General features: G+C 37.0%; 1 protein-coding gene across 2 annotated transcripts in view; it reads right to left on the reverse strand.

Moving 5' to 3' along the window:
- Window positions 1-22046, reverse strand: part of LOC145978616 (putative ATP-dependent RNA helicase DHX35) — a 40427-nt gene extending 18381 nt beyond the window's left edge. The window contains exons 1-7 of one of the 2 annotated variants that reach the window (XM_083111345.1): window positions 21964-22046; window positions 17847-17894; window positions 10735-10949; window positions 7740-7922; window positions 4021-4161; window positions 3335-3500; window positions 1006-1167 (exon numbers count right to left, since the gene is read on the reverse strand). In XM_083111345.1, coding sequence (XP_082967471.1) covers window positions 1006-1167; window positions 3335-3500; window positions 4021-4161; window positions 7740-7922; window positions 10735-10949; window positions 17847-17877 — 898 coding nt within the window. In that variant the 5' untranslated portion in view covers window positions 17878-17894; window positions 21964-22046. Of the gene's footprint in view, window positions 1-1005; window positions 1168-3334; window positions 3501-4020; window positions 4162-7739; window positions 7923-10734; window positions 10950-17846; window positions 17895-21863; window positions 21883-21963 lie in introns of those variants that run through there. The other variant, XM_083111346.1, reaches the window with a different exon arrangement.
- Between the last annotated feature and the right edge of the window lie 875 nt (window positions 22047-22921).

The raw sequence follows: 22921 nt of genomic DNA on the forward strand, positions 1-22921 counted from the left end.
TTATTTTACAGGTAATACAATTTAAGCTACTGTGTATAAGTAACACAGACGACATATTCTCAAGGTTTTTATATTTACGCGTATATGTCACATTTACATAATGTTTTCCTTGTGGCATCTGATGGATGAATTTACATGAATCCACATGAATGGATTAAAGATTACAATCACAAGTTTCAGTCTTACAATTTGAAGAAGGAAATACAGATTGAACTTTCTGTTCAGAAAACTGCATCAACTCCATAATATTTCCTCCTGTAGAATTGTCAACATTTGGATTTTTTTTTTATAAGTGGACTTCTTATTATCCACAGAGAATAAAGAATATTTCAAACATTATCATGTATGTTGTTATCACATATTGCAATCAAGATATCATCACACGTTTCAACTCATAGAAATATGGACGGCCGGAAATGAAGATCCACCTAAAAAGTATATATTTTACACATAATTTCATTTCTGTCACAATAATTTATGTTAATTATTAAAATGGTATTGAAGCAACATGATAATTTTAGACTGAAACACTGGTTTTTGAGGGGAAAAATATGCCTCCTTTGCCCCCTCCCCACTGGAAAAAATTACCTTGTTTGACCTTTCCTGGAAAAAATCGTGCGGACGTCCATACACAGAAACAAGATTTTTATAACATTACAAAAACCCTCTAAATACTGTTTAAGGGGAAGGGAAGTTATTTTCTTGTAAAATTAAACTTTAGTCATCCATGATGAACCTCATGACAAATTTACATTGTACAGTTATGTCAAAATATGACAGCTATTTTAATCATCTCATACGATAGTTAATAGATATTTTATGCAAAACAATGGTAGTTTGATATGGTATAGTTGTACTAGAATACTTACATGCTAAGATTTATAACTACTTCAATGGTAATGGCATGAATAGGAGAATCAAAGTTATTTTTGTGTAAAACATTACACAGACTTCACATCTAATTTAGGTAAAAGTAACACTAACAAATAGCTAACAAAAACTTACAATCACTTCTCTTATTTTGTGCTGCATATTCTATAAGCAAAGAAATAGCCTGATCCACGTCCTCTTGCCCTGTCAGGAACACTAGAACATCTCCTGGTGGCTCATGGTCATGAATCTTCACAACAGTTTCCACCGAAGCCTTTATATAATCAGAGACAGGTTCTTAAATGGAACATAAGAAAGAAATGTTATGGCTCAGTTTGAATGCTAACGAAACTTATCACAATAAGATGCATTGGAAGAATTAACAGCAATGATGGTATGACATCTGAGATTTCAAGATACCAAGTGTGATGCAAGACAGGTTAAGTTCCAATAGTACAATCATCATCATTAGCGCCATCACCACCACAACAACAACAGCAGCAGCAACAGCAACCCATGGTGCAACAGCCCTTGAGGGCCAAGAGAAAACTACTGACTGCTGGCCCCAATCCCACATGCCTCAGCAGAGGCGGGCGATCATCCAATCAGTTACACGGTGGCAACTAAACAGCACGACAACCCCCTCCCCCATTCCCCTAGTTATTGTTGTAGGTTTCAAGGACCAGGAACAGTCCACACATAGATGGTGAAAAGAAAAGAAGCAATGTACGAGGCATATTTTTAAAGTAAGTACCGTTTTGAAATTCTGCCGCTGCAGTATTGCGGTCAGTGTCCCGTGAATGCGCACTGAGTACCTACATCTGTTGGCAAGCCACAGACGCCATTGCGGCAACAATCGATCGTGTATACATTTGCTTTTGCGTACTTAAAATGCCTCCGCTGATTGAGAGTTGGTTTGAGTTGGTGTTTTAAGTCCACTTTATGCACAGTAAGGCTAATCGGGACTGGACCTACAGTTTAAAGTGGAATCTGAACCACTATGTGCCTCCACCAGGTATCGAACCCGGGACCCCTTGATTACAAGGCTCCACTGATTGAGAATCCCGCCGACTGTGAAATACGTGCTGTTATTAGTTTTCTTAGTGCTAAAGGCGTGAAAACAGTTGAAATTCACCGTCAGATTTGTGAAGTGTACAGACAAAACATTATGAGTGATGGAATAGTACGCAAATGGGTAAGAGCTTTCAAAGATGGCCGAAAGAATGTTCATGACGGGGAACGGAGTGGGTGACCCTCAGTGATCACTGTCGATTTGGTGCAGGAAGTCGACGAAAAAGTGAAAGAGAACAGACACTTCACGATTTCTTCGTTATCAGAGGAGTTCCCTGAAGTTTCAAGAAGTGTTATCTACGAAATTGTTACCGAATGCTTAAACTATCGAAAATTGTGCTCACGATGGGTACCAAAAATGTTAACTGAGGTGCACAAAAGCAAACGTTTAGGTAGCGCCTTGACTTTTCTTGTCAAGATCTCATCACATCATTTGGCTGGGAACAATTTGATCATCCTCCATACAGCCCCGATCTAGCACCCAGTGACTACCACGTGTTTCTGCAACTGAAGAAGCATCTCGGAGGTCAGCGGCACGATGACGACGATAGCCTCAAAACGGCCATGTTGCAGTGGCTGCCAACTCAGGCGGCAAACTTCTATGACGACGGAATACAAAAGCTTGTTGTTCGATATGATAAGTGCCTTAATATTGGTGGCAATTATGTGGAAAAGTAGATAAAGGTGTGGTCTTTCATGTAACAATAAAATTGTTACAAAAAGTTTACTTGTCTTTTGTACATATCAAAACGGTACTTACTTAAAAAATACGCCTCGTATCAGTATCAGATAATATCAGTGGCACATGTACCAGGAAATATTCGTTTGAATATAATCACTGAGAATGTCTAGGAGAACACATGTAAGCCTATGGTTATTTTTATGATATCATATGATATAGTTGCAATGGAATATACAGAATGGTGCACTCAGAATGGTCATACTTTAATTTGTTAGTACTGGGAGATGAATGGCTCTACAGTTAAAACATTAGCAAGTTTGAGTAAATCACCATATTTTCTAAATAAATCGGAATACCTTGGTTTGTTCTTCCTTGGCAGAGTGGGCAATTTTCAGGCAAAAGTCAGTTTTCAAAACAGGAACTCAACAGTACATGTAGGGTAATGAATGAATGTCAGCTCCAATGTGCTTGCTTGCTTGCTGTGTCGCCTCTACATCCCCAGCTTATAACACGGGTATGGACATTTGAGTCTTCAGATGCATGCTTTGTTCGTAGTTCTTGATTGAATTTAAAAAGATACTTTATGATATTGTACATCATGTAATGACTGCCAATATCCAATATGCCTGTCATTTTAAAAACCAAACAATCGGGGAGCTATTACGTAATAAAAGACACTTTAAAAATTATAAATTAACAATCAGTCCATACCTGTAACATAATGCACATCCACAGGATACAGTCTCCCTTCTATGCTAAGAATAACTGATGTATCCTTGGAGGGATCCTTCTTTTCCTTGTTTATATTAAAGAAATCTTTTAAACCCTCAGCATCAACAGTGGCAGACGAGACAATCAGCCTTAATTGTTTTCTTTTCTAAATAAATAAGATGCAAAAAGTATTAGGTTTAATCCTATTTTGTATTCTTCTGACACATATATAAAAATAAAATACACAGTATTATATATTTTTTTTTAATTGGGAAAAATGTTCTTATTTTAGTAATTAATTATAGTAACAAAAGATGCATGAAATTTCATTAAACAATGAATTTAATAAACAGGCATAACAGTTACTTATTTTGAAATGATGCAGTTCAATCTTACCTGACACGAACACAATCATGACCCGTGTGTCCAAAAGAATATTATATATACACACACATACACACACGCTTATCTTGGCAAATTGGAAGAAGATTCCTATACTTTAACTTAAAAATCTAGTAAACATTCAGTTTAACAGAACCTGAAACATGAATCAGTATTTCAACATTAGGTAAAGTTGATGTTGAAAGTTCTGAACTGGCGATGTGCTTATCCAATGAAATGATCACAAACTCTGATTTAGACTCTCAAAACCAATTTCAATATGAAAATAATGGAGAATAAAGTACCTTCAAAATCTTCTTCATTAATCCCATGACAATATCAGTGTACAGAGTTCTCTCATGAACTTCATCAAGCATCACAACACAATAGTTATGCAGCAAAGGATCAGCCATCATTTCTCTTAGGAGAATGCCTTCTGTCATATACTGAAAAATACGAATTTGATTTCAGGATAAAAGTACCTAAACATATCAATCAAGTTTAATTTACTAACTTACCAATTGCCTGTTGCATACTAGTGAACAACTTACACAAACATGATCTTGCACAAAATACCAGCAAAATATTTTTACAGGCATTTAGACAGACAAGCTGTTATTTGCACTGTAATATAAAGAATTTGTTTCTGAATACTAAATAATACCTACACCCATTCATGAATTTGAATTATCATAGTTGTAATTAGTCAATTCAATCTACACTCTATTGGAATGGGATGAGAAAAATTTGCAAATGCAAGTCAATCCAAAGATTGACCTCTTATATATTTTTTTTCATACTGTAAGAGAATTATATTTCTACCTGTCAAGAGTTTGGGAATAACAAGAGTTCGAGTTTTGTTATGTAGTATTGCTTTTCTGCCACTTTTGGCTAATTGTGATGATGGGAATAATTGATGAAATTGATTGATTGATTTTGCTTTATTTTACTTCACTTTTTGTGCCACTTTTGACTAATTTGCGAAGATGAGGATGATGAAAAGGATGAATGGACATAAAGAGGGACCCCCCCCCCCTCCGAGAATGCCCGCCTCCACCCGCATACTTTCGGGGGTATGTACTTTATGCCCTGTACCTTCATATATAAACCAGGGCATCAATTTGCTCACAACTTACCGGTTCTCCCGTTTATTTTATTTTCTTCACTTTATTTATGTTATTACATGTGTTACAATGAGTATAAAGTAAAACATACATAAACATAAATGGGCTAATATATGTGACCAAGTCTTGTTCTGGTAGCCAAAACAAGTCTTGTTTACAAGATCTGTCTATTACGTATTTTGTGTTTCTTAAATTGGCAGGATTTTTCAAGTACATTGTATCTACATTATTATTTTACCATACATTTGTTGCATATTTACAGGTAAATCTGATGGTTTGGTTTCTATTATATGTCTTGTGGTTTAGGCATGTATTATAAATTATTTACAATAATGAAAGGAAGAAAAATATTTAATAATATCTCTAATTGTATTTCCTGATAGTTAGTTCATATAAAATAGAGAAGTGTATTAAAAATGCAAATTATAAATGTATATTAATAGGATATTAATGTTAAGAGATGGGAATTGAAATTATATTAGGTAGTGTCTGCTGCCACGTTCTTTTTCTGCTGGAACCTCAAAAGGGATGCACGTGGCAGCAAACTCGGTCTTTGTTTTATCGTGATTTCATCATGCTATGTATGCAATTATGTCTGTAACACATACTGTGAAGTTGTAGTGATTACTTTCACAAAAATGTTTTAAGATTTGGTCCCTCAGCATTCTTCTAATAATAAACCTAAATGCTCTCATAGTTAGGTTAGGTTCTGTTAGCATTAAAATAATATCGCTAAATGCTTTCTAAAAAAAAAAGGTTCTAAATTACCTGTACATTCATTCCACTAATCATAAACTTGCATTTCTCTCGTCTTAATCTCTTCTTAAGATTTGTAACATCCTCTTAGCAGACGAATTACGTGGCAGGAGCAAATTTGACGCTTATTCTTACTGCTGACACGTGCGTGGCAGCAGACTCGGCCATTATATTAGAATTTCGCTCACCGCTGATGCCCAGCCATCTAATTCATACTGGAAGTTCATCAGTACGGTGGTTAATTCCTGTAATCTTCAGGAGGATAGAGGTTTCCTCCAGAGTGCATCAAGAATTATGTTTTATACTTGAGGACTCTTAAAGCCTTAGCTTTAGGAATGAATGTTACTCCATGTTATTTGATTTATACATTTCAGTGTGACTATTTTAAATATAATATTCATTAATATAATATAATATAATATAATATAATATAAATTAAATGTTATAGATAATTTGAAAATTTATTTAAAGATTCTGGGTTTGCAATTGACATATCAGATGATATTTCTGTCGCTCTCTGAGCATTTACATTGGTTTTGTTCTTCTTCCATTGGCTACACATTGAAAGCGAAGTAGCGTTTCATCCTAAAGGTGCCCTCCCATAGTTCTTCCTCTTCACTCCCTTTATTCTCATTTCTTACCAGCATCTCGATGTTGGGTCCCTTGTTCTCAATTTTGTTGATCATCTTGGTGTCTCCTGAAACTCTTGTACTTGTGTTATTGCGAACGGTCTTTGTGTATGTCTTTCTGTTTCATACCTGTATTGTTCTTCTTTTGATATAAGGTCGGCTAGTTTGTTAAATGTTCCAAAAAATTCTGACCTGATTAGATAATTTACATTTCGGTTTGGTAAATCTTGTCTCGATTTATTTATCTTTTTTTTTTTTGATGATGAATGGACACTCACAAACATCCATGCCCAGGCCGGGATTCGGACCCGGGACCGCTGGTGACATAGCACGATGTGCTAATTACTCCGCCACGGGAGCCAGCATGATGAAATTGATGAACGGGCATTCACAAAGCACACTGATGTCCAAGCTGGGAGCTCTGACCTTGTAGCATGCTGTGATAACCACTCCTCCACAGAGGTCAGTCCGATAACAAGAATGTGACAAATTAAAAACCTTTATCTAACTTAACACAAGCAGGGGTAATCAGTACATGTACATGATACATAATAGTATTGTATCAAAATTGGTAAATTTTTCATACTGGTCTGTCTCTACAGAGTATTTTAGTGAGATATGTCAACAGTAATGGTGACTCATATTGCAACAGATTGAAATTATTTTAGTGTACTGATATATAGTGGAACCCCGATTTTACATTCTCAGATTTTAAATTTTCATGCATTTTACATCTTTTCTCCTTGCTCCCCTAAAAAAAGATAAAATAGAGGTTCCACTATTACATTTTTTACAATCGGATAGCTTAATCAGTGCTCTAGCAATATCAACTGATATAGGCACGTTGGTGTATCAGTTCAGTGGTAAAATTACAAACTATTTTAATGATCCAACATATCTATACATAATCTGAATTTTGTGCAAAGTTCTGCCATTTTGCCGTTATTTCTATAAATACGAATATACAATTTGTATGACCTGATCGTGCAAAGTATAAGTCTAAAAATGCAATTTCTGTTTTAAATATAAAACCCATTGAAATGAAACATTATTTAAGGAGGTGAATGGACCAGTCAAATTCTTCAAGCAACTTTTGAAAATTTATATCGGATCAGAACATCAGCTACCAATATTAGTAAATCTTACACCACTATTGTTATTGGCAAGAATTTCACATGGGTCTATCCCTAATATTTCTACTGATGTAGTCTGAATGTATGCTTAGAAATAAAAAGTGCAACTATCATGACTTTTATGCATAAAAATAAGAACAAAATTATTGGTACTATTGTGCACTCATTTAAACAATATTTGTATAAATAATGGAATAGTACAAATTGTTAACATTTTTTTCAAATATAAAGTTATGCCATTATTAGTTCACACTGATAAACCTGACTGATTGGTTCCTTCCATATTATTTATAATGAGCAGTTTTCAATGTGACTACTTCATGCAACTCTCCCTGAAAAGAGTATTCCACTCTTCTAAACCAAGATATTACTCGTAACTTACCTTAATCTTGGTGTTTGTGTTATCACAACAATCATCGAAACGAATGCTGTATCCCACCAGCTGCCCCAACTCTGACCCTCTCTCGTCAGCAACTCTGGTAGCCAAGGTTGTGGCTGCTACCCTTCTGGGTTCAGTAATTCCTATCACTTTCCCATCTTCACACCAACCAGCTTCCAGAAGATACTGAATGGACAAAAGAAAATAGTTATAAAGACCTTAAGACAAAAAGCTCACACACAAATTACTATCCTATCAGTAACAGGACAAAAAATATATTTGCTTTGATATCACCATTCTTCCAAATCCCCGATCTTAATAAATCTATATCAAAAGTTTACTATTGGACTTCCATGCCTTTTCTGGCAACATTCAGTTCACTACACATTTCTCCGATGGCATAATAGTAATGTCGTAACCATTTATCAAGGAGTCCAGAGATCAATAGTCGGTGGAGGCACATCGTGGTTCAGATCCCACTTTAAATTATAGATCTAGTCCTGATTAGCCTATTTATGCATAAAGTGAACGTAAAACTCACAAACACTACTCCAGATCGTTACATTATAATATACGTATTCTTCTTCTTACATTTAACTAACTACAAGATAATTATTTTTCAGCAATGCTAATAAGATTTTATGCATAAGAAGGGGCATTACTTCAATCTGAAAAGTCATACATTATTGTAAAGAGATTTTTAAAAAAATAATTCTGTAAATAAGGTATATGACAGTGATGTATGATCTGCTGGCATCATCTAAGACAAAGTCAATGATTTCTCTAACTAACTAACTAACTCTCTAGCCTTCTTAAACCGGAAGGTTCATGGCTGCAGCAACACAGGCCTTCCATCTGTCCCTATCTTGAGCAAGATCTATATACTCTTTTCCATCCCTACCGATTTCCCTTAGGTCCATCTCAACGTTGTCCCTCCATCTTCGTCTTGGCCTTCCTACAGGTCTCTTACCATCAGGTTTCCCAACAAGAATCCTGTAAACTCCTCTTTCCTCTCCCATTCGTGCCACATGGCCTGCCCACCTAAGTCTTCTTGATTTAATTATTCTAATAATATCTGGACATGAATACAAATTATGTAGTTCTAAATTATGTAACCTTCTCCACTCACCTGTCTCCTCATCCCTTTTAGGTCCAAAGATTTTCCTAAGGATCTTGTTTTCAAATACTCTCAATTTATGTTCCTCTTTCAATGTAAGGGACCAAGTTTCACACCCATACAATACTACAGGCAAAATTACTGTTTTGTATATTTTAACTTTTAGTTTCTTAGATATTAAACGTGAAGACAAAAGTTAATGAAGAGAGAAGTAACATGCATTTCCTGAATTAAGCCTACTTTTTATTTCCTCTAATATAATTTTCATTTGTTAATATTACTCCTAAGTATTTGAATTTGGAAACTGGTAACGAGTTGTTATCAATAATTAGATTTTGATTATTACCTAACACTCGGTTTCGGCCTGTAAGCATATATTTAGTTTTCTCTTTGTTAAATTCCAAACCTATCTCTTTAGCAGTTTTGAAAAATATTTTAGCATTATTCTTGATTGTATTTATATCATCCCCTAATAAGTCTACATCATCTGCATATGCTAACAACTGAGTCATACCATTTAATCCTTCGTTAGTTTCTTTTACCTTCCTAACAGCATATTCTAAGGCAAAGTTAAAGAGCAATGGAGATAATGCATCTCCTTGTTTTAACCCATCATGAATTGTAAATTTGTCAGACACATTAATACCCACACGAATTTTACTTTCTGTTTCACTCGTGCATACTTTTATCATACTAACAAGCTTCTTAGGAATTCCAAACTCTACTAATATATTATATATTGACCGAATCATATGCTTTTTTGAAATCAATGAATAGCTGATGGACATTTTGATTATATTCCCACTTTTTCTCAAGTGTCTGTCTAATGTGAAAAATTTGATCTGTAGTTGATCTGTTACGTTTAAATCAACATTGATAATCACCTATAATTTCATTAGCATATGGGGTTAGTCTTGTTAAAATAATGTTAGATAATATTTTATATGTTGTTGAGAATAGAGAAATTCCACGGTAATTATTGCAGTTCATTTTATCACCTTTTTTAAACACAGGAACAATTATGGATTCTTTCCACTGTTGAGGGATTTCTTCTTTATTCCATATTAAACAAATTAATTTATGAATTTGACATATTAACGAATTAATGATTTCTCTAAATATAAAAATAAACCCACAATGTACATCTAGGAAATAAATATCCAATTATGAAATGATACGGCTTTTAAATATTGAAATAATATTACAATCAAAAAATAAATCTTGTGAAGATAGTGTTAATAAATTATAATATTGGATTTCATATTTTCTTGCAGAACACACTTCCTTTCCAGTTCCAATAGGAAGAACATGCTACACTCTTTCCCGACATTTTTATCCGGGAAGCCCTCAAAAGACCTGTGGTATGATTGTAATGAAAATGTGTATTTGCACTACATATTCTGACACATACAAGCAGATTAAAAGTTAATTTGGTTTGAGGTGGTGTTTTAAGTCCACTTTATGCACAGTAAGGCTAATCGGGACTGGACCTACGGTTTTAAAGTGGGATCCGAACCACTGTGCCATGCGCCTCCACCGGGTATCGAACAGATTGAAAGTTAATGCGGATTACATGCTTAGTAGTCATGCACTATGATACATGAGGTTATTTTTACACTGGTTTGAATATTTTTCATCAGTACATTTTAACACAAGAAGTTATCAGGTGAGTAGTGTGTAAATGATGATGTAACATATGCTACTTAATTTACATATTCTTTGCTGTACTGATAGGTTTTTCATTTTGTATGTAATTTTACAGCACAAAATTTGAACGTTATTTACATGGCACCATAAAATACAGCAACTTTCATTTTCAAATCAAATCATGATTATTTTAAATATCTTCATAAAGAAATAACCAGTGCATTTGTATCATACCTGGGGTATCTGTGTACTTTTTCCACAACCAGTTTCCCCTACAAGAACCAAAGTCTGGAACTTCTCCAGAAGGTATATTATGTGATTTCTGTTGTTATATATAGGAAGCCTCTGCCTCTGCTGTTCCAGTGAGAGTGACACATTGGGGTTGTAAATAAATGCAGTTCCATTGTTAGTATCAATGTCTGGTTTATCTTCAGACCATGTGGAATCACCTGGAAGAAGAATACATCACACAAAGATTGATTCATTCACATATTTAAAAAAATAAAATTTAAAAAAATACACAAAAGCACTACAGTAACCCCCTGAGTTACGTAAGTCGAATTTGTATATTGCTTAAGTGTAACTTCGTAAGAAACTGACATATCTATTATTATTATATGTATGTGTATGTATATACAGGGTGTTAATTTTAACTTGACATATGAATATAGCGGGAGTGATATGCATGTGACGAAAATTTGGTCCAAACAAACCATGATCCTTGTCTGGGGGGAAAGTTAATGGCGTACAAATGAGCCCCCGCACAGGGCCCCTTGGGGGGCAGGGGGGGGCACGTTGTGTTTTTCAAATAGGAACCCCCGAATTTTGTTTCATTTTGGGATTCGTGGAGTCAAAATAAATAATAATTATGCGTGACATGGGTGCAACAACATGGGAAATAAAAAAGATATGGCCATGTGTATGGTTGGAAACACGTAAATGTTGTGCATGGAAAAACGGTAACAAAATACGAAGAATGGCGTGTGCAGAGGAAAATTTCATTGCTGTCGATGGTGTCATTGAAGAATGGAAGAAGTACCAAAAGAAGAGTACAGAGGGGATAGGGGGAGGGGGCAGCATGCAACGAACAAAGTGGAAATACATCTGCTGGATTAATGCAGATGGCATGGATATGAGGGAAACAAAATAACGAACTGTGCCTGTGCCAGAAAAGTGAAGGGGTAGGGGATGTAAATCATGTTTCCAGAACTCACGCGAAGAGTATGTTATCGCCACCGACGTTGTCGGATCAGCTGTGTTATCAGATGCCAGCCACACGTAAGGTACAAACTAGGCCATTTGACATTGCGCTGAAGTCAGCTCTCTGTGCCCGTGTTTGCTTGGGGAAATAGGTGGTTATTGGGTGTGAGTGCTTCAGAAGGTTAGTTGACGTGCCCGTGTTCGAAGTGAGTGCAGGGTAAAAGTGCAGGTATACCTAGGACGATGGAGCGTGTATCTGTGGAAGACAGAATTGAAATGATATTCATGTATGGTGAATGTCGATGGAATGTGGACAATGCTGTCACCGAATATGCCAGATGCTATCCGAACAGAGTGCGTTCGCGGTCGACTTTCGCCAGGGTTGTCAAGCAATTTGCAACAGTAGGAAGCGTGTGTCCGCAACAAAGACGGCGTCGAAGAACTGTCACTGGTGAAAATAATGAAATCGCTGTATTAGCTGCAGTGGCGTATGATCCCCATTCCAGCACGCGTAACATAGCTCGCCAGAGTGGGATGTCCCATGTCAGTGTTTGGAACATACTCAAGAGGCACAAGTTTCACCCGTACCATGTGTCCCTGCACCAGGAACTTCATGGTGATGATTTCCGTGCACGGATGGTGTTTTGTGAATGGGCACGTGGACAATACATCGAAATCCGGCATTCTTTCGGAACGTTCTGTTCTCCGACGAAGCAACATTCACAAACCATGGCCAGGTTAACCGGCACAACATGCACTACTGGAGTGCCGACAACCCACACTGGTTGCGTGAAGTTGAACATCAATGCCCGTGGTCAGTGAACATATGTTGTGGCATCATGGGTGACAAACTCATTGGTCCGTTTTTCATTGAAGGTACATTAAATGAGCGAAAGTATCGCAATTTCTTGCAGGACGAACTACCGATATTGCTGGAGGATCTAAGCCTTGCACAGCGACATGCCATGTGGTATCAGCATGATGGTTGTCCGGCGCATTATGCTGCCATAGCTCGGGAAGTATTAACGCGCAAGTTCCATCATCGCTGGATCGGACGACGTGGTCCTGTCAATTGGCCGACTAGATCACCAGACCTTACTGCGCCAGATTTCTTTTTATGGGGTTTTCTTAAAGGAATGGTGTATCAAACTGTACCCACAACGCGCAACGACATGATGCAATGAATACGAAATGCTTGCACACAAATTGATGCCGCCACACTTTTGCGTTGTGAACAGTCATTTCATCCAAGAATAAATAAATGCATTGACGTTCATGGTCACCATTTCGAGCATTTGCTTGGGTAAGGCATGTATGCCCACGCACCACCCCACCCCCACAGGTGAGAGGCAAGGGGACTCACATGAAACAAGCACCCCACAGGTGAGAGGCAAGGGGACTCACGTGAAACAAGCACCCGACAGGTGAGAGGCAAGGGGACTCACATGAAACAAGCACCCCACAGGTGAGAGGCAAGGGGACTCACGTGAAACAAGCACCCCACAGGTGAGAGGCAAGGAAACTCCCTTGAAACAAGCACCCCACAGGTTCGAGGGTAATAGTATTTGCATTCCATCCTTCCCATCTCCTACACTTTTCTGGCATCCCTGAATACGTTTTTGTGTTTCCCTCATCTCCATGCCATCTGCATTAATCCAGCAGATGTATTTCCACTTTGTTCGTCGCATGCTGCCCTCTCCCCCTATCCCCTCCGCACTCTTCTTTTGGTACTTCTTCCACTCTTCAATGACACCATCGACAGCAATGAAATTTTCCTCTGCACACGCCATTCTTCGTATTTTCGTGGGGGCCTGTTACCGTTTTTCCATGCATGACATTTACGTGTTTCCAACCATACACATGGCCATATCTTTTTTATTTCGCATGTTGTTGCACCCATGTCACGCATAATTATTATTTATTTTGACTCCGCGAATCCCAAAATGAAACAAAATTCGGGGGTTCCTATTTGAAAAACACAACGTGCCCCCCTGCCCCCCAGGGGGGCCCTGTGTGGGGGCTCATTTGTACGCCATTAACTTTCCCCCCCGACAAGGATCATGGTTTGTTTGGACCAAATTTTCCTCACATGCATATCACTCCAGCTATTCTCATATGTCAAGTTAAAATTAACACCCTGTATATATATCAGTGGCGTATACTGGGTTAAGAACCTGGGCTATCGCACATCATAGTGTTCTAATGGACAAAAATTTGCTGGTGGGGGAGTTTTTGTGTTTTTAACTCATTTGGGGTGGTGGGTTGAAGTGATGTGATTAAAAATATATACCTCATAAATAAAACATGGAAATGTACACTGTCAGCAAGGAAAGGATTTCTAGAATTTCATTCTTATTTGCATAAGTAAGAGGCCCATATTGTGAAATATTATGTAGGCCTATATACGAGAATAAAAATAAAATTTCAACCTACCTATTTTCACGATTTTATGTTCGGGTACTCCTTGTTGGCACAGTGGTAACGTCGTTGCCTTGAAACTAAGGGGTCCCGGGTTCGATACATGGTGGTTTAGATACAACTTTAACTGTAGGTCCAATCCCCATTAGCTTATCTGTTCATAAAGTGGACATACAACAAAAATCCACGATTTGGAGCTTATCGTCATTCGTAAGCCAAATAGACAGCTTGTTAATTGTCCCTCATTTCAGTTCACTACACAACACAGCACATATCATTCACAAAAATACAATCCACTCACTACTGTATTCATGCGCTGCCTCTAAATAAATTCCACGCACCAAGACCACTCGACGTGATTTAGACTAGAACTGGTCCTTCATTTCGGTAATTTTTAGATGCACTCATAAACCATTCCCGCTCAGCCAACAATTTTCTACTCCCCACTGTATCTCTAGTTGTTTGAAGGTCAATGACCTCTTTTTCAACTCCTCTGCAAGCGTTCAATGATGTTCTGGTCCCTGCATGTGACACACTTTCCCCTTGTTGCGAAAATTTGGCTTCAAATTTCCCCATTCCTGGGAAAAATTGGTTTGCAACATTGACCCAGACTGTTGAGGAAGTTCAGAGGGTTTCCCCCCTCCATATGCAACCCTGTTCTCTCTCCTGTAACAGTTTGGCTCCACAATTGCATACTGGGAAAAATTGGTTTGCAACATTGATTGGGGTCCTGTCAAGCTTGACCACGGTGACCCCCGTGAAGTTGACCGCCGGCGCTGGGCCAGACGTCTCGTGAATTCAAAGAAAGCGGGCAATGTTTCCAACTCCTCTAAGAAATCAGGTTCATCTTCTTATTGAAATGAACAATTTCATGCTCATTTTCTGATAGATATTTTTTTGTGTATTTTATTCACTGAGTCTGAATATATGCCTCTGATATATATATATATATATATATATATATATATATATATACACACACACACACACGTTGTATGTATATTATTTACACAGTATTATTTTATAAATGAAACATCATGCAGCAGTATTTACTCGGATATAAACTATAAAAGTATGAAAAAATATATAAAAGAATATAAAAGCAAACTGAAACCACACTTTTCAAATAAAAAAATCTTGTGACAGGTATGTACAGTTATTACGTAACTGAGATATTATGTAAGTCACGTATTATGTAAGTTGGGTTACTGTACACCACTTTAGAAAAAGGTTAATCTTCAATTATATTTTCGCTTAACATGAAACATCTTACAATCTATTAAAACAAGCTCTGATCTTGTACTGATATTGCATAAAATAAGTTATACCTGTTTAAATTTAACCTCAGATACTGGCCAAGACTTCTCATAGCCTAATCCTCCCACAATGTACACAGTGCTTTAAAAATATGTGAATCTTAAAGTGTTTTCATGTATTTTAAATCCTTTTAAAGCAGTAAGGTAGGTAAAGTTCCCCATGCACATTATAATCTACACTGTTGTGATCATGATTTTTGCTTTTGAACCTTGTATTTTTCAATTCAATATATAATCCGTTAATTATTGTGAATATTCACTTTTACAACTTTTTCTTTAGCAAATTTCATTCTACAAACACAAGAACACATGAAAATTCAGAGAAAATGTAAAATTACAATCGGCATCAAATGTATTGGCTGCTACAATTACGTGCATCTAGCCTTCAGGTTAAAGTAACAGAGGGACATTATTCCACCATAACAGATCTCCACAATATAAAAACAACAGAAAAAGTTCATAAACCATACACAATCTTTCATTTTCTGGCAGATTTATAGTGTCGTAGAAAATGCTACAAGGTGTACAACTTTGCTTCCGCCGTGTTATCCACAAAATATGACGTTGTAATGAAAAACATTGCTTACCAGGCATTATTCAAAGTATTGTCCATCGCTGGCCACTACTTTCTCCCATCTTTCGGGCTGCGTACGAATGCCACGTCTAAAAAATTGTTCATCTTTGGAGGCGATCCACTTTTTGACTTCTTCATAAGATCGGAAGTGTTGGTCAGCCAGTTCATGAGCCACTGATCTAAACAGGTGATAATCAGAGGGAGCGATGTCTGGAGAATAAGGCGGGTGGGGTAGGACGTCCCATCTTAATGTTTCCAAGTACGTTTTCACCACTTTGGCAACGTGGGGTCGTGCGTTGTCATGCTGCAAAATCACTTTGTCGTGCCTCTCGCTCTATTGCGGCCGTTTGTCCTTCAATGCTCGGCTCAAACGCATTAATTGTGTTCGATAACGAGCATCTGTGAGTCTTCACTCAGCAAATGTCTCCAATTCTGCATCTTTGAAAACTTTCTGTCTTCCACCACTATGCCGGTCTTCGACGTTAAAGTCACCGTTCTTGAAGCGTTGAAACCACTCACGACAGGTTCCCTCACTTATAGCGTCCTCACCATACGTAATGGAGAGCATTCGATGAGCCTCAGCTTCAGTTTTCTTCATATTGAAACAAAAAAGTAGAACCTCCTGCAAATGGTGAGAATTTGGCTCGTACACTGACATTTTCAATCGCGAACAACTTCACGATGCACACACCACTCGACTAATGTTTGAATGGGGTTATCTTGACAGAGGTCCAAGCTAACTGCGTGACGTCTGCGATCTGCTTCTTTCGACCGCTACTTCCTGTTGTTGCCACCTGTCGGAAAACGGCGGAAGCAAAGTTGTACACCTTGTACTTTTTGCTTACATTTATAAGTACACAGCATCAGGAGAAATTTTTGTTGCATATAGGAATTCTATAGGAAATGCCAACAAGACTAAGATCTATAAAATAATAGACGATAATCTCATCTTCACCAACCATTCCGATAATTATGATCATATTGTCAATGTACTTTAGTTTTCAATCAGATATCTAGATTTCAATTTTTACTTTCATATTCTTTCTAATATATAGTATTATAAAAGTGAAAATTTATTACAGAAATTCGAAGAAACCATAATTTTGCACAAGAATGAGAATCATAAGAACGAAAGAAACAAGTTTCTAAACTGAATCTTTTTTGGGAGTGAAATTGCAAGGACCAAATCTATGTAGAAGTGGAAGTGAACTGTTTGTTCATTTTGCAACTTTTTTTTGGTATGATTTTACAATACCGGACACTTCCAATGGACGGTCCGTGGTCGCAATTAGCCTTACACCCCACAAACAATTCACGTATAGCCCCACGAACCATGCATGGTTAGGTTAGGCTAACATAGTTAAAATTTTGGGTCGTAGTAATATCAGGAATATATATTTCGTTATTTAGGTATTTGAAACACAAAATCTTCCGAGAAACCTTGGTTTTCCTGAGAAATCGAGGGTCAGTTACGATCATGGACCCGCTTATTTTGCAAGTTCTACACGTGAGCGCCAAATTTTAACTGCAGATTCGTGATTAGGAAGCCTTAGTTATTGAGTGTGCGAAATATGAAAGACATTGTGGAAGTGCCCGGTATTGCAAAATCGCTCCTTTTTTTCTTGCAGACTCCAAAATGCACGTAAATTTCAGACGATCTGTAAAATTACCTGACATTTCCCAGTTTTCCAGATGCGTAGCAACCCTGATAATTGCAAATCCTTGCTCATACGTATGTGATTATAAGCTACATGTTCCTTATTTCCTTATGACTTATGTAATGTAATTAATTATCAATATGTACTAAAATATTTTCTTGAACAAAAAAGAATACTTACTTGGTTTCAAAAATCTGGATGTTGACTGCATATTCCATTATTTCAAACCTGGAAATAATCATAATATGTATCATGAAGGCTACTCAATGTTATTTTATGACCAACTTGCAGATAATAATAATAAATTCAGCTGGCATGACACTTCGATACAATGCACGGGGATAAAATGTTTCATGTTTCTAGGTCATCCAGAAGGATAAAAAAAAGTTTACATAGAAATTTCATGACACTCCCTTCATGCTGTCAATAGTCTGTGGGATGCTTTGTTAATGGGAACTGGGGATTTCATTAGGTACCCTTAGATCTTCTTTTCGCAAAGCTTCAAATTTATTTTCAGCATCATTTCTACTATTCTATGACACTTTCTCTTCCCTCTATGAACGAAAAATGCCTTGTAGATGGGAAGCGCGGATACATACGTGAGGTACTTTTATGTCACTGTTTGCCGATAAATTGCACTGTACGGAACTACAAACAGTGGTAATAACTTTCACGAAGGTTCAAATTTACTGTAACAATTATTTCTACAATTCTGCAATACTTCGTTTTTTTCTCTCCTACAAAACTTTCAAAAAAATCATTAAACATTCGGAACAGTTACAGACATTCTGAAATCCTACACTGAAAAAAAATAAAGATATCAAAACCGTAAGCTATTGATAAGACAGGCTTTATTATGTTTTTTAATCGACAACAATCGTGGTTAGCTATTGTCCTCCAATTGCAGTAACTTTTTTTTAAAAAGCATTTTTTGTAGTTTGTATAGGCCTACTTTGATTCTCTTTTGTATGGTTTCAAAAGAGAAAGGGTAATTCTATATATTAAAAATTCTGTTGTATTTTTATTCCAGCCAATTGGATATTTATTATTGTAACCACTCTTGGCTAGACTGCACAATCGACCCTTGTGTTTTACCGTTTGAAAGTAAAAAAAAAAATTGTGCGCTAATAGTACGTATTTAACACTTTGAATTGCCACTGTGCATTTCTCAACTTGAAGTTACATTTCTATGAAATAATAAAAAAAAATACTACTACATTACTTGCCATAGCTGGTTTCCTTGAACCCAATCCATGTTGTAAACACACAGTATTGCCAGGTCGAACTTTGGTTTTCAACGGGAATATATATATGCAAATTTCCACTAGGAATCAACTTTTTTAAATCATGTTTTCATTCAAAGGGACTCTATAGAAAAAGGCGGGGCCGCGGTAGCGGTAGGTCAATTAGCTCCAGGGGCAGAGCCCAGAATCAGGGGGGCAATTAATACTACTTTGATAAGAGTTTCATATATCGGAAACACATTAAAATCGGATATTTTGTGTTTCGCATGGTTCGTACTTACCAATTGTGTATTGCGGAACATAGTTCAAGGTGTCATTATGCTTTTTACACGAAAAGAAACACAAATTTTCGCGGTAAATTTCTTATATCGGACAAATGGATTTCTTCAAATTTACAGGAGAAATTACTTACCGAATGTGGTTTCTTTATAGTTATGGAAGTTCGAGGAAGTGTTTTCTCGCATTGTTCATTGAATTTTGCTGGTAAATCATCTATTTTTCGATATAAATGTGAGACCGATGCACGAAAGCTGTTGCATCCATTTCCTTCCAGCCGGATGTTGCCTGTGTGTGATGACTTGATCACGGTCAATGCCAAACACGTGTTTTTGTAACTGAAGAAGGTATGTTTCCGCAAATGGTTTGTGGGGCTATGTGTCAATGGTTCGTGGGGTTATGCGAGAATGGTGTGCGGGGCTACGCATTTTTTTCTAAACCAATTTTTAACTATTGTAACCTAAACGTGACCCAACCTAACCTAACCTTACCAGAAATGGTTCATGGGGCTATGCGTCAATGGTTGGTGGGGCTACATAGGTATTCTTGGGTGCAGTGGGGTGGAAACACTGCATGCCGAGTACGGTAGTGAAACTGTGACCATCATTTTGCATGTTACCAAAGGCAAAAAGAAACGAAGAAAATTTACTCGATATGTCGCAAATAGAGCTTATTTTCGTGAAATAAGCGAAATGCCACCTTCAACAATGTTTCTCAATGCAGAATACATAAGTACGAATATTCAAATTACATGAACTAGCAAATTTCAGCCGTTTGTCCGATATAAGAAATTTACCATTTTTCACATACAGAGTGATTTCTTTGATTTCTTTCCTCGCTTCCGCAACACACAATATGGCGGCCATATCTTGACTCAAGTTGTGGTTATGCAGTGTTTCCAACCTTCTTCACCAAAAAATATCAGTAAAACTGTCAAAGCTGGGAATCGTATTTCTTCAAATTTACAGGAGAAAGTACTTATGGAATTGCGTTTCTGTGTAATTTCGGAAGGTCGTAGAAGTGTTTTCTCGCATTTTTCAATGTATTTTTCTATAATAATGTCCGTCCGATGCACGAAAGCTGTTGCTTACGGAATTGAGTTTCTGTGTAATTTCGGAAGGTAGTAGAAGTGTTTTCTCGCATTTTTCAATGTTTTCGGCCGCTAATTCATGTATTTTTCTATAATAATGTCCGTCCAATGCACGAAGGCTGTTGCTTGAATTTCCATCCATGTACTTGAACCGGATATTGCGAGCATCTGATGACGTAATTCCCGGTAAGTGTTTCCACACACACAATTTTTTCACTATATTGCCCAACCTAAAGCAACCTAACCTAACCTTACCGTGATGGTGAGTGGGGCTATCTGAATGGTTTTTGGAGCTATGCGTGAATGGTTTTCGGGGCCATGCGAGAATTTTTCTGTTAAGAAGGTTGAAACACTGCTTTGCCGTTTGAAACACAATGCCAGTCAAGATTTGCCCGCCATTTTGCGTGTCGAGAAAAGAATGAACAATAATTACTCAATATGTCAACAATAGATACTAATTTAGTTAAAAAAAACATGAAATCCCTTGTTAAACAATCTTTTGCAATACAGAATAAATAAGTTCGAATGTCTACAATTACAGAATAAACGAGTTACAGCCAATTCCCGGTTTTGACAGTTTTACCAAAATACCTACTATCGTGTTCGTCACCAGTGGAAATTGTACATTATGCACGGGTAGATGACGGATAGCCCCATGAACCATTTTCGATAAGGTTAGGTTAGGTTTGGTTAGGCAAGCATAGTGAAAAAGATGTTGGAAACACTGACAGAGGGTTACGTCATGAAACGTACGCTGCATCCGGTTTAGGTACGGAAGGCAAATGAAAACAATGGCAATTGTGCGTCGGTGAGATATTTCTCTTGAAAAATACATGATTTCCCGGTCAAATATATTCCACGATGAAAGAAAATCCCTCGACGAATGTTGTAAACCTTAAACAAACTCATTTCCGTAAGTCGTTTCGGTATGACTGAAGATGACCGGACCCCTCTCCGATTTTCTTCATATTTGACATACTTACTAATTAAGACCTGCTAATGACGAATCTGAAGTTATAATTTGTCGGAAACGTCTAGAAATTGCAAAATAATTGTGAACCATTGACACTAGTTCCACGAACCATTGGCGCTAGCCACATGGGCCACTGACGTGTGGTTAGGTTAGGCAAACATAGTTAAAATTTCGTGTCATGGTAGTATCAGGATCTAGAAATTGCAAAATAATTGCAAACCATTGATGCTAGCCCCACAAACCATTGACGTGTGGTTAGGTTAGGCAAACATAGTTAAAATTTGGTGTCGTGATAGTATCAGGACTTTATATATTTGCTTGTGAAACAAAAAAATTTTGCAAAAATCGACGGTTTCCATTCCGAAAACTAACGCTTTCTTTTCGCTTATTTTGCAATTCCTAGACGTTTCCGACAACTTTTAACTTCAGATTCGTAATTAGGAGGCCTCAATTAGTGAGTATGCCAAATATGAAGAAAATCGGAGAGGGGTCCAGTCATCTTGAGTCTTTCCGTAGTTTCTTCTGTAAAAATGAAGAAATGTGTTTTTTCCGGGTAAATTTTACATTTCTGGAATACTTGATTCATATCCTTTCCAACGATGTATCATACATACTTCTATTAAGAAGGGTCGATTCGACATCCTTACCCAGCTCTCCAACAATGTAGCTAAAAACGAGTTAATTTATCCTAATTACAGTTAACTATAAACTTACCGACGATCACATGTAAAATGTTTAATAACCCATATTTGTTTACATCATACATGTTTCTGATTTGTCGGCTGTACTCACAACGCATCGCATCGCTATCTCCAAAGGGTCTCCCTTATCGCACAACATTTCGGCAATCTTGTGTTCTGACGTCACATTAATAAAGTCTATGTTCTTAGGTTAGGGCTGTTAGGTTTGGTTCTATTATCATAAATACACTGCAAATTTATTACTTAGCTACCTAACCTAACAACTTTGGCATTTAGACCAAAAATAAAATAAGTCTAGTGACGTCAGAACAAAAGGTTGCAGAATTGTTGTGCGATAAGGGAGACCAATCGCAAACTTCTCTCAACTGGGGTTTATTTATTAATTCGTTTTGGGGAGATAATTATGTTACTGTTTTTGGCAGGATACTACTATTACTATCAGGGCTAACAATATTTATAGCTGGGGTTGGTGCTAATTTTGAATATGATTTAAGAAAAAATATTGCTTTGTCTACATTAAGACAACTTGGATTAATAATATTAACATTGTCTAGATTCTGGTCACGGCGGACGCCAAGCTCGTTGTGTACCCCAGGTGTCCCCTCAGAAGAATTTCGTTCGTTATTTGCTGGCTATTCAAAAGTTATTGCCGAAGGTAAGAGTTTCTCCTGTAAATCAGTAATAAAAATAAACAAATATAATAATAATAAAAAAAACAATGGGAAGTCGTTAATGATGAAACTGGTAAAAAGGAATGCGAATGAAAAATCGGAAATGTCTGTCATAATGATGGGCAGAAAATAAACAACCCCCTTGACAGGCCCCTAGCCAGAATTGATCTCCAGGGTGGGCTCACAGTCTATCAGGGGGTTTTGTAAATCAGTCCATTTTTCAAACGTTTAACAGTGTTAAATGAAGGTAAATTATGTTTGGGGGATCATTAAGTTACATAAAGTAGAAATATCACACAA

This window comes from Lepisma saccharinum, chromosome 25, assembly GCF_977018435.1.
Source record: "Lepisma saccharinum chromosome 25, izLepSacc3.1, whole genome shotgun sequence".
Lineage (NCBI taxonomy): Eukaryota > Metazoa > Arthropoda > Insecta > Zygentoma > Lepismatidae > Lepisma > Lepisma saccharinum.